Consider the following 12,203-nt stretch of genomic DNA (forward strand, 5'->3'; position numbering starts at 1 on the left):
TGATCCAGGGTACGATCAGCCAAAAACTGCTTTAACACCAGAGCAAGTGGTGTGGCAGCTGGAAATTGCTCAGTCAGATCTTTGACCTGCGGAAAAGAACATATCAGGAAACAGCCAAAAGAAGGAAAAAGAGCGTTACAGCATTCACATAAAGAGAGTATAATGTAATTAAAAAATCTATATCTGGCTAATGAGAAACAGAATTAAAATAAGTACCAGCTGTGTGGTTTGCAGACCCGTATGGGATGGAGTTTTAAAACTGATGTCAAGACGGACAGATTTTGCATTTGCCAAGATTCCAGTGTTTGTTGGCAAAGAGTTTGCTGCTGCAGAGCCTTCAAAGCCAACCATTTCAGTGTTACCATTACTGTCCTGGTCAGCAGCGATACAGTCTGGGCCATCTTTTGGTGACTGTATACTGCATACCAGATCACAAGGGACTTCCACAACAAGCATGATAATTGGTATCTGCAGAGAGCATATTAATAAAACATAAATAGATCATATTAACGAAAGCATCAGAAACAAGCAATTGTGAATCATTAATAAATGAGGCATTACAGCTGTGTTTTCAACTGTCTTCAGGGAGTCAGTTTTTACCCACTCTTGATTGGCGAGATACCTGGCTGCATGCTGAATAGCAAAACATGGTAGCAAAGTGGATTCAGTTAAAACATCCAACCAGTAAACTGTCAGGCTCAAGCATAATTTACAAATCTAGTATACTACAATGCTTCCACAATACTAAAGCAATTCACGTTCCTTAAATGCAGCACGACCGAGCAACCAGCATATTAAGAAAGATAGGACCATATACGAAAATAATTTTTTTTTTTCTTTTTTTTTTTTGAATGAATGTAAAATTTTATTCATCAAAAAAACCTGTTCTTTACAGGACTAGCGCCTAACACAAAAATATATTAGACGTATCTATCTCATCATAAAAAAAGTAAATGTAAAAGTTGAGGACATAATCTTGATTGTATACTGCCAGACCTCTTAAGAGTAGAGAAACATAAGTTTGACGAACAAGATATACCAAGCAAAAAACAAATCAACAGTTACACATGACTTTGGCACTAATCATACCTGAAGGCAAGTCTCCTTTATACCATTGCGACCCTCCAAAATTCCTGCCTCTTTGATAGGTTCCTAAGGCGGGTATTATGTATCAGATCTTCCAGTTCAAAAAGTAATGCACAAATAGGAATTATTTTGGGTTTGCTCACCAAATTCCTCACTGGAGGAAGACAAACCACAAGGTCCACATCACTAGAAGGGAGGGACAAACCAGTTGCAGATGAACCAAATATGTTCGTCCTAGACCTGGGCCACAGAACTTGGAGAGATCGTGTAACCCGCTTGATTGCCCAATTGATATAAGGTTTGCGGGCCATATTCTCTGCAGCAACCTTACGAACAGTATATAATTGAAATGATTAGAAGAAACACCATCCCAAGAAATTTAATATACACTTCAAAGACGCTCATAAAGATCCTGCAAACTAAAGGCAGTTAGTAAAGCATATGGAAAAATAAATGAAGTATTGTGATTACCTGCTTGCAGAAAAAATCTATCTCATCATTAAGAAGACCGTGGATCAATGATAAAGATTCCCCTTGTGTTGGACAGTTCAATAACTCGGGTCGTTGCAGAGGGAAGGCCACATCAGGCTGTAAAATAGCATTATAGACAACAGCAACTTAGACAGAGTTTAGCTTACATAGACGTCAAAGATGTTGCTTACATGCTCTTGGTCTCGGCCTAGTTGCGACATTGCAATTAAGTGATCTTGCAGGAGGGCCCCAGGTAGAGGTTGAATGATCGGCCTGACTGCAAGGCTTTTGTTTCTCCAGGGCAGAACAACCTCTGCTCCACAAGGTTCTTCCCAGTTTACACCGTCATGAAACCAGCCTCTCATACCCCAGTGTCTTGGGCTTGAACTTCCCGACCTCACAGTTGGAAAACCTCGCCGTGCTCTGGAATTGCTCACAGGAGAAGGTGGTGGTGGTCGAGGAGCACGTGGAACACATAGTACCACAGGTGATGGTGGCCGCTTTATACGAGGATGCTCGCGTCTTGTAGGTGGAACATTTGGGCTTTTAGTATCATAGCTACGTTTGTATTCAGATTTTGACATATTTGGGATGATTATAGGGCGCAAAATCGGATAAGGAAGTGAGTCTCCTGAATTTCCTTCAACATCCCCTGATAAACTACCCAAAGTTCCGGAAACTTCCTCTTCACCTGCAGCCTCACTTGTTGTTGGCGGAGCTTGCAGTATTTTGGTAGATAGTTCATTACCTGGCACAACATAACCGAGAGGCTGATTTGCCGGGCCCAAAGGGTGAAAAGGGGAACAGAACGAAGCTGCAGTAGGTGAATCTAGTCCATTCGCACTGTAAGAAGACGAAAATGCAACCATGTCATCGACAGACCTCTTCATTTCAGCTTCATGCCAAGCCCAAGAGCTATCATCAGAACTAAGGGACGGAGGGCGAGAAAAGCCAGTCCCGAGATGATCGGAAGGATTCCAATACATCACTCCACCACCGAAATATTGATTATAGTCTACTCCAGAAACAGTGTGCATCTCAAAATCTTCCTCTAACATCCAGTTATTCTCGCATTCATTCCCTAGCTCGGGCTTATTTTTCTGTTCAGGAATGTCCACCAGAATTCCAGAATCATAATTGCAAGCGAATGCTGTTGTCAAGCCACAATTGCTATGAACCATGGGAGGCCAATCTAGACTCATGGGCATGGGTCGAGAAAGAACTTGTTTGTGAGAACCTTCGATGGAAGGATTTCTAGCATGGTGCACAGTGGACACAAAAGGTTGGCGTACGTATGCATGCAAATTGTGACCAACATCAAGATGCAGTCTATCAGTGGCAGTTGGAAGGTGAGAATTAACATGTGAAAAGTACATGGGAGCTACAGCAGGCCACTCATAAGAAACAAATTCTGAACTGCTGGAGGCAATACCGTAACCAGCTTCTCTTCTCTGATGGTGAAGCTGATGGGATTCCCCTTCCTCCAAAGTTCTGGATCGTCCATTAGGCATTGTCAATTTTTCATTACGTTCACCTGAACAGCGAGATTTTTNTAGGGCGCAAAATCGGATAAGGAAGTGAGTCTCCTGAATTTCCTTCAACATCCCCTGATAAACTAGCCAAAGTTCCGGAAACTTCCTCTTCACCTGCAGCCTCACTTGTTGTTGGCGGAGCTTGCAGTATTTTGGTGGATAGTTCATTACCTGGCACAACATAACCGAGAGGCTGATTTGCCGGGCCCAAAGGGTGAAAAGGGGAACAGAACGAAGCTGCAGTAGGAGAATCTAGTCCATTCGCACTGTAAGAAGACGAAAATGCAACCATGTCATCGACAGACCTCTTCATTTCAGCTTCATGCCAAGCCCAAGAGCTATCATCAGAACTAAGGGACGGAGGGCGAGAAAAGCCAGTCCCGAGATGATCGGAAGGATTCCAATACATCACTCCACCACCGAAATATTGATTATAGTCTACTCCAGAAACAGTGTGCATCTCAAAATCTTCCTCTAACATCCAGTTATTCTCGCATTCATTCCCTAGCTCGGGCTTATTTTTCTGTTCAGGAATGTCCACCAGAATTCCAGAATCATAATTGCAAGCGAATGCTGTTGTCAAGCCACAATTGCTATGAACCATGGGAGGCCAATCTAGACTCATGGGCATGGGTCGAGAAAGAACTTGTTTGTGAGAACCTTCGATGGAAGGATTTCTAGCATGGTGCACAGTGGACACAAAAGGTTGGCGTACGTATGCATGCAAATTGTGACCAACATCAAGATGCAGTCTATCAGTGGCAGTTGGAAGGTGAGAATTAACATGTGAAAAGTACATGGGAGCTACAGCAGGCCACTCATAAGAAACAAATTCTGAACTGCTGGAGGCAATACCGTAACCAGCTTCTCTTCTCTGATGGTGAATCTGATGGGATTCCCCTTCCTCCAAAGTTCTGGATCGTTCATTAAGCATTGTCAATTTTTCATTACGTTCACCTGAACAGCGAGATTTTCGAGAGTTCACGTTCTTACAGCGTGGATCACCGGCAGGATCGGCAGAAGTCGAATCGGATGAAATCACATGCGTTTCAGCTTTGTCGTGCAATTTTTCCTCTCCAGAATACTCACATTTAACTGCACTGTTAACAGATGTAGAAGTACCTGAGCTATTCCTTTCACAGCTAGATGAACCATGCTCTCCAATAATCTGAGCATCGATATTTTCCTTAGGAAGCTGATTGACAGAAGAACCACTTGAATCACATTCAGAAGCTTTTTCGATAGCTGAACTATTCACTATGGACTTATTCAATTCCCCGGTGTTTTTCAAACTTGTACACTTATTATTCTTGTTCTTTTCTTTCCTTTTCTTTTTAGTTCTTCCTTTCCTGGCAACCAACCCTGGGACAACTTCCTGATAAATATTATCAGTTTCAAAACAATCTGAGTTCTATTCAGCCAAAATACGAGAAAAGAAAATAATTCACCATAGTTTCTGCAGAGGCCTCAGAACTATTGGTCATCGTTGATGGTGTAGGAACCTTCTTGCATTCTATCGCTTCTCTATTTTTGTTAAGTTCCAGTTTAGCTTGATCTTTCTGGAGATAACTTCAAAGATCAATCCAAGTTGCCACACAAATATTATAAAACTAAATAATCTGTGTACGGAATATTAACTATGTACCTTTCCGCTTTTCGTGGAAAAATTCACGTTTTTCTCAGATTTAGCCTCCGGGGTTGGGTTTTTCATGTTCCTCGTCTTTCCTTTGTGTTTACGGCTGGTCGAACCCAACCTCTGATTGGATGATGAGCTTGGAGAACAATTCTGACTGTTGTCTTCAAGAAGTTCAACTTTAACGGAATCAATAGAGATTACCATTAGAAAACCCCGTAGTTTTCTTAAGATGCAATCAACTAAGGTTGTGATAGAACCCAATGAGCTGAAAAATAGAGTTTGTACTGGAACTAAGCCATTTTGGCATAAGATGAGCAGAGAAGCAAATTCTTGAAGAACGTATAAGGCACTTAATTCACTGGCCACGGTAATAGGTTTCCTTGACACCGAGTTTGATTCCAAAACCATGTCACAGAATGAAGCTGCTAAAGTTTCTGTACGCCCAACCCTTGCAGTTGCAGTGCCCCCACCAAAATTGAAGAGCCACATTTGATCCTGCGGTGCTTGATTTGCTTCTCTAAGAATCTCATATATCTGAGTTCGAGTAACAACGAAAAGTTAGGATAAAATTAGAAGGCATAAACTGTACAGCATGTATCGGAACATAGTGGCAGGGCACAGAGCGGATGACAGAGACATCCAGAATGCAAGTTCACACTAAAACAAAAGCAACCTTAACCTAGAAGGAAGTATAGACAAACTAGATACGGGAAGACAAGTAGTAAGCGTCCACAATTCCTAATCCATAGTCCAAGATATAGCTAGAATTGTTATAGTACTACTGAATCATTTAGCATTGATATAGCATATATCCTTCGGTAGTGTTATCCATATAAGTTCCTTGTGCACATACCACAGATTTTGCCGACTTGGCGAACAAACAAGTCCAGAATTTAGTGTGCGTAGCGGCATCGAGATTCTCCCACCAATCAACAGAGGCCTTCTTCCTCCAGAACGCATTGGCAGCAGCAGAAGCAGCATTCAATTTCTCTTTCAATTTGATTCCTCGTTTCTTGCCGCCACTATGGGTGTTCAACCAAGCTAACCTCAAGCTAACCTCTAACCTATTTGCGAGGAAGGCTTCCATGCTATAGTACCCTTTAGCTTTGAGCCAATCCAATTCGACCCAATTGGAACCCAGATCACTCTCTTCCCCTCTCAGAAAGGCTCCATTCGACAAGGCATCCATAGCCTCCACGAAACGATCCACGTCGGTGAGAAAGCCGTCGGCCATGACGACCGAATCGAGGGAACTGACGGGTGAGCAAGAGCAATCTTGAGCACTTTCCCCTTCTCTCGAAGCAAAGAGGCGAGTGGAGTCGAAAATGAAACGCTCGGACTCGTTGGACTCAGCAACCCTGGAGATTAAGCCACGAGATTTTCTAAAGCAGAGACTGGGGAGATCGGAGGAGGAAGGGAGGTCTGGGAGGATGATGAAAGAGCCAGGGCCTTTCGTGCGGATATGACCGAGCATCTGGAGGAGGATTTGGACGAACTTGGGGTCGACGAAGGTGAGGTGAGAGAGGCGCTGGTGGACGCTGAGAGAGGAGAACCACCGGAGGATCGCCGACCTAGGATTGGGGCTAGTATTAGGCATGGAAGATGAATGGGAGTGGTAGAGAGAGATGTGAGACGTGAGGGAATCGATAAGTTGATTCTGAGCCATGGATGATAATTTGGAAGGGAGATTACCATTTTCCATAGTCTCTCTCTCTCGCTCTGTCTCGTCGAACAACTCCCAAGGAAGACGACGAAGAAAGGCTCTCAAGTTGCGGAACCAACGAACGGAACGGCTAATTTACTTAACCCAAATCAAACCCCAACCGGTCCGTCCGTAATTGGAACCGTGTCTCTTGCAAAATAGGCATTGTAAAAATGTCATTGTGGAAGAATCTGAATCATAATAATAAGTCTATTCAAAATAGGCATGGGCCTGGGCCCATTGTAATTCCTCGATGTTCTTTTTTTATGGATCAACAAATAGGCCCTTTTTGTGCTTCTTTTTTATTTATAACTGGATTAAAAAGTTAATTAAGGTACCAATTACCCATGGAAAGTTCATTACCATGTGTGATCTCAGCTAAAAATTGTAACTAGCTTAGATATAAGTTGGACGCACTACAGATAGAGGCGTGCCATCATCTTGTTTTCTTGCAATAAATGATCCCGGTTTAATTATAAAAATGTCTCCCGAGAACCGAGAAGACACGCACCGAGTTTAAATGTGTGGTCGGAGGGAATAAAAGTGCGTGCGGCTTTGCTTAAAGGAGTCAAGGAAGGAAAGAGCTTTAAAAAAGGATCTTGTTGGCCACAAGCTTCTCCCTTTACATCTTCTCCGCCGCACCCTATGGGTCAACAGTTGAACCCTCTCCACTACGTACGCGTGTGTGTATAAGTATAACCATTCTACGTACATAGATTTATGTTTCATAACGTAGATCCTGTTCCATATATAAAAAGAATGGTTTTCATCTGAGAGGTAATTAAGATATACTCTAATCAATCTGGTCAACTGCCTTGTGTAGATATAAGAAATATTTAATCACGTTCGAAATTGATTTTATACGAATACAATAATAATTAAACTAGTATATATAGTAGTACGTACTTGCTTACCGCCCTTCTTATAACCTTCCTTCAAACTCTAGCTAGCTCATCAATTAAACTAACAAATTAAACGAAAACAAATCCAAGTCAAGTGATCTTAAATCCAGCTCATTCACATCTATTCACGTGCCATGCAAAATGATGCGTATATATAAACACACACACACACACAGAGAGACAAGAAATTATTATACCATCGACGACACAAACATATATAGAATTAAAAATAATTCTCTCAGTTAATTCCCTAATTCGATCGCCATGGCGGTTAACAACAAAGTGATCCTCGCATTACTCTCCATGCTCCCTCTCATCATCTTCTCGGCAACAGCCACGTCTTCAAAAAACTACGACGCGAAGGCCTACGTAGACTCATGGTGCCGGACAACCTTATACCCGAACCTGTGCGTCCGGTCGATGTCTCGTTACGTACGTTCACGGGCGATGCAAAATCCACGGGACCTTGCTAGATTCGCGCTTAAAGCCAGCCTCTTCCGAGCCAAGTATACAAAGGCGTTCTTGTTAAAAGAGGTTATGAACCTGGAGACGACGTTGAGGCCTCAATACTACGCGTTGGTTCACGACTGCTTGACCCAAATTAGAGACAGCGTGAACCAGCTGAGCCTAGCCATAGGGGAGCTAGACAGAGTCAGCAGGAGAGGGGGGAAGATCCAAGGAGATCTAGACTGGCATATAAACAACCTGCAGACGTGGACAAGCACAGCTCTCACAGACGCCGAGACTTGCGTGAGTCAGTTCCCGGGGCGTAGGATGAGCAAACTTAAGGCTACGATAAAAGGGAAAGTGAAGAATGTGGAGGAAACCACAAGTAATGCCCTTGCCTTCATCGAGCACTACGCTGCTGCTAGGTACAGAGCCAGACGCCCCTGAGCAATTGTGTGTGGATCAGATCTTGCCTAAATTTCCTCTTTTATTACTTCTTTTGATCTGGTCTGTTGTTTAATTTATATACATGTGTGTGTAAGTTTTTAACCAGTTGTGTAAATCTGAAAGTTCATATGTGACAGTTTATATAATTCAAATTACCAAGGGAAGTGTAACTTGTTATTATACGACTCAAGTAACAAAACGCAGCTAAATTAGTATTATCGACCACATAAACATAAGCCCGTCTAGCTCAGTTGGTAGAGCGCAAGGCTCTTAACCTTGTGGTCGTGGGTTCGAGCCCCACGGTGGGCGATTAGTTTTTACCTAATTTTAACGTAAAAAGAGCTGAATATTTGAATGGGCTTTTGGTTAATGGGTCCGTTAGGTTATCGATCTATGAATGGCTTTTTTTTTTCTTCTTTTAATTGAACTTATAAACCCGACCCGGTTACTGATAGGTGGATCATTCGATTAGCTTAGTTTAGGAAGGACGAAGTAGAAACACCGCCATTAACGGCTCGGTGGGTGCTCCAATTTATCATCACCATCGTTAGGTTGGTTGGTCGGTCGATCCGATTTGATTAGAGTTTTAAGAAATTCGAGAGATGGAGTCGGTCCTTGTAGTGGGGATTGCATCTGTTGTCCTGGGTGCGTTGATCGCCGTGCTCTTCTTCGGTAGCTACTTTCGGAAGCGGACATCGGAGGTGCAATCCATGGCCAAAGCGGATCCGATCCGGGATACCAAATCGATTCATCCTGTTCCCAAGAAGAATCATCCCAAAACTCACGCCTCCGACAAGGTAGGTTTTTTCAACTGAGAGAGATTTGCGAATCCGAGTTTAGGTGATTCGGATGAGTTGACTTAAACGCCCAGGGGCATTGTTATGATCATTATTATGAAAGCTTCTGCTTCCTTGGTGTTGCGTTTTCTAAAATGGCTTGTCGAAAATGCAGACTCAGAACAAACGGCATCATCCTTTAGACTTGAACACGTTGAAAGGCCATGGTGATGCTGTTACTGGACTCTGTTTCTCTTCCGATGCAAGGAGCTTGGCCACAGGTTAGCTCAAACCGTTCCATACAATCACTGTGATTATTTCTATATAGCATTCTTGGTTTAACATTTCCTTGACTTAGTTTAGCCAGCCATTTTATGCGGTTTTACATTTTTGTTCCTGTTTCTGTGGATAGCTTGCGCTGATGGAGTGATCAGGGTGTTCAAGCTAGATGATGCCTCTAGCAAAAGCTTCAAGTATTCCTTCCTATATATATATATATATATATTTTCAATAGACTATGTTAAGCGGGTGTGAGTTTACAGTTCCCAAGCCCACTCTCATTACCTGACTCATTTTTTACTTTTTTGTTTCTATCTTCAGATTTCTAAGGATAAATCTTCCTGCGGGAGGGCATCCAACTGCTGTGGCATTTGCTGATGATGCCTCATCTATTGTTGTGTCTTGTCATACTATGTCTGGTTCGTCTTTGTACATGTACGGTGAAGAAAAGCAAAAGGACCAGCAAGGGAAGCTTCCTCTTCCTGGGATCAAATGGGACCACCATCATATTCATGACCAGAGAGCAGTCCTTACCATCTCTGGAGCAAGTGCAACTTACGGTACTGCTGATGGAAGTGCTGTCATTGCCACTTGTTCCGAAGGTATGAATTTTCCATGGCCATCATACAATTCTTCTAGTTGCATGTTGCCTAGCTATATTTCTTTACTATAACATTGCTTAAGGGTGTAGCCTTGGAACCGTTATGACTACCCAAATGTTTAACATAAAGTTTCTGTATTCCTGTTACAAATGTACTCCTCGGGTAAAAAAATTGTTGTCTATTTCTTAAACGTTGTTCTTCATCAGGAACTGATATCATACTTTGGCATGGGAAAACTGGGAGGAATTTGGGACATGTAGATACAAACCAGTTGAAGAACCACATGGCAGCAGTATCGCCAAATGGACGTTTCTTGGCAGCTGCAGCGTTTACAGCAGATGTGAAGGTAATTTTTAAATTAAATCCAAACCATTATGAGTGTATGTGTGACCATATCTCATGACTTAGTAACTTTGTAGGTGTGGGAAATTGTTTATCAGAAAGATGGTTCTGTAAAGGAGGTTTCAAGAGTTATGCAACTTAAAGGCCACAAGGTATTATTCACTACCTATAGCATGCAATCCATATCCACAATGTGGGCTCTTTCTCACATTTTTCTTGCAATCTTTTCATGTTTAAACCTGTGCTACGGTATCCAGAGTGCAGTGACTTGGTTATGCTTTTCTCCAAACTCAGAGAAAATTATCACCGCTTCAAAAGATGGTTCAATAAGAGTCTGGAACATCAATGGTTAGTAGAATTGTTTTTTTATGTGTGCATCATTTTGATAGTTGCCAAATGCAAAGCAGATCCCTGGTAACATTAGGGGGTATGTTTTGAAATTTGTGATAGACGGAATGATTTTGATCTATCGAACAAGTAACCTGAAAGGCATTGTGTAATTTTGGTTGAAGTCCGCTATCATCTTGATGAGGATCCGAAGACTTTGAAGGTGTTCCCGATTCCACTCTGCGACTCAGGAGGCAATCCATTGCACTATGATCGTCTCAGCTTATGCCCGGAGGGAAAGGTATTGGCAGCAACCCATGGTTCCACATTGCAGTGGTTATGTGCTGAAACTGGAAATGTCTTGGACACGGCTGAGAAAGCCCACGAAGGTGATATGCTATCTAATTTCTTCGCTTTAACCACCGATTAAAAACCTTATACTTCAAAATTCAAGCAAGTGATACTAAAATGTTAAAACACTGTCGGTTGTATGTGTAGGGGATATCACATGCATATCTTGGGCACCTAAGGCTATCACAGTTGGTATGTCTCTGTCTGTATGTATGTTTGTATATTGTCCGTACAGTTGGGTTGTGGTCTCAATATTTGGTGGTGTTGTGTTGGTTCAGGGGAGAGAAAGGCCATGGTATTAGCGACATCAGGCGATGACAAAAAAGTGAAGCTGTGGGAAGCACCAAAGTCGCAATCTTTGTAAAGTTGAATACACATAGTCCCTTGATCACATGAGGAATAGTTTAACGGCATATAAAACTTGCGAGAAAACTCTTAAGAAGGTTTTTGTATGGAGTCCTCAAGTGTCTTTCAACTTTTGAATTTTGTTATAATTCCAATCATCTATGCAAAAGGAAGAACGAGTAGGAATGGCTTTGTAATTTAAGAACAGAGTTTTCATCTTTTTCCATAATGAGCAAATTAAAAAAGCACACAACATCAAGAAATGTGATGGAGATCAAGAAGAGGTTCTTCCCGCAGAGAGGATTAACTAGAAATGGGTTTGAACTTTGAATGAATCATGCGACAACCGAGCGTGAAAAAATGATGTTTTTGGTAGTGGACTCTGATGAACGAAACTGGGCCAGAAGAAAGGCCCACGAATAATAAACCCTAACGCGAGGCTCTTTCTATGTCTCTTAGCCAGAAATTAGGGTTTCTGTTTGTCATCATCTTCAGCAGTCAGTCAGTCTCACAGCATCCGTAGGAGAAAGTTTGTGAGAATCTGTCACTATGGGGCGTATGCACAGTAGAGGGTTTGTTCTTCTTCCTCTTCCTCTTCCTCTTCCTCTTCATCTTCTTCTATTAGTTGCTGTCAATTGCGCAAATCTAACATGTCCGTATCGTTTTTTGTAGAAAGGGTATTTCGGCGTCTGCGTTGCCGTACAAGAGATCGTCTCCGAGCTGGCTCAAGACTACCTCTCAGGATGTAAGTTGTTATATCATCTCTGCTTTCAATTGCTTGGTTTGGTTGAATGATTGAATCGTGCCTTACATATATTATTACCATTTTACAGGTTGATGAATCAATCTGCAAATTCGCCAAAAAGGGACTGACCCCTTCGCAGATTGGTGTCATTCTCCGTGACTCTCACGGTATTCCTCAGGTCAAGAGTGTTACTGGAAGCAAGATTCTCAGGAT

The 12,203-nt window shown here is 42.3% G+C and overlaps 4 protein-coding genes and 1 non-coding gene across 6 annotated transcripts in view; 4 read left to right on the forward strand and 1 right to left on the reverse strand.

Annotated features, from left to right (window-relative positions):
• LOC104711527 overlaps positions 1–6,597 on the reverse strand; it is a 10,357-nt gene extending 3,760 nt beyond the window's left edge. The window contains exons 1-10 of one of the 2 annotated variants that reach the window (XM_010428229.2): positions 5,579–6,592; positions 4,735–5,259; positions 4,538–4,648; positions 4,047–4,464; positions 1,749–3,091; positions 1,558–1,674; positions 1,230–1,412; positions 1,090–1,152; positions 562–633; positions 217–468 (exon numbers count right to left, since the gene is read on the reverse strand). In XM_010428229.2, coding sequence (XP_010426531.1) covers positions 217–468; positions 562–633; positions 1,090–1,152; positions 1,230–1,412; positions 1,558–1,674; positions 1,749–3,091; positions 4,047–4,464; positions 4,538–4,648; positions 4,735–5,259; positions 5,579–6,427 — 3,933 coding nt within the window. In that variant the 5' untranslated portion in view covers positions 6,428–6,592. Of the gene's footprint in view, positions 1–216; positions 469–561; positions 634–1,089; positions 1,153–1,229; positions 1,413–1,557; positions 3,110–4,046; positions 4,465–4,537; positions 4,649–4,734; positions 5,260–5,578 lie in introns of those variants that run through there. The other variant, XM_019232972.1, reaches the window with a different exon arrangement.
• LOC104746732 (21 kDa protein-like) lies at positions 7,529–8,394 on the forward strand. Its single transcript, XM_010468258.2, has one exon. It carries the CDS (start codon positions 7,594–7,596, stop codon positions 8,221–8,223), a length of 630 nt encoding a protein of 209 aa, XP_010466560.1. The 5' UTR covers positions 7,529–7,593; the 3' UTR covers positions 8,224–8,394.
• Positions 8,460–8,532, forward strand: TRNAK-CUU. The gene has a single exon. It is a non-coding gene; the product is annotated as a tRNA-Lys (tRNA).
• Positions 8,686–11,466, forward strand: LOC104711538 (transducin beta-like protein 2). The gene is made up of 10 exons (XM_010428241.2): positions 8,686–9,020; positions 9,175–9,280; positions 9,412–9,472; positions 9,600–9,880; positions 10,087–10,226; positions 10,300–10,374; positions 10,480–10,570; positions 10,735–10,938; positions 11,048–11,092; positions 11,179–11,466. Exons 1-10 carry the CDS (start codon positions 8,826–8,828, stop codon positions 11,262–11,264), a joined length of 1,284 nt encoding a protein of 427 aa, XP_010426543.1. The 5' UTR covers positions 8,686–8,825; the 3' UTR covers positions 11,265–11,466.
• The window catches only part of LOC104711545 (40S ribosomal protein S13-2-like), a 1,339-nt gene continuing 822 nt past the window's right edge, over positions 11,687–12,203 (forward strand). Inside the window, exons 1-3 of the mRNA XM_010428254.2 lie at positions 11,687–11,817; positions 11,918–11,990; positions 12,079–12,203. Of these exons, the coding sequence (XP_010426556.1) occupies positions 11,795–11,817; positions 11,918–11,990; positions 12,079–12,203 (221 nt within the window). The 5' untranslated portion in view covers positions 11,687–11,794. The remainder of the gene's footprint in view (positions 11,818–11,917; positions 11,991–12,078) is intronic.

Source organism: Camelina sativa, chromosome 2, assembly GCF_000633955.1.
Source record: "Camelina sativa cultivar DH55 chromosome 2, Cs, whole genome shotgun sequence".
NCBI classification, from domain to species: Eukaryota; Viridiplantae; Streptophyta; class Magnoliopsida; order Brassicales; family Brassicaceae; genus Camelina; species Camelina sativa.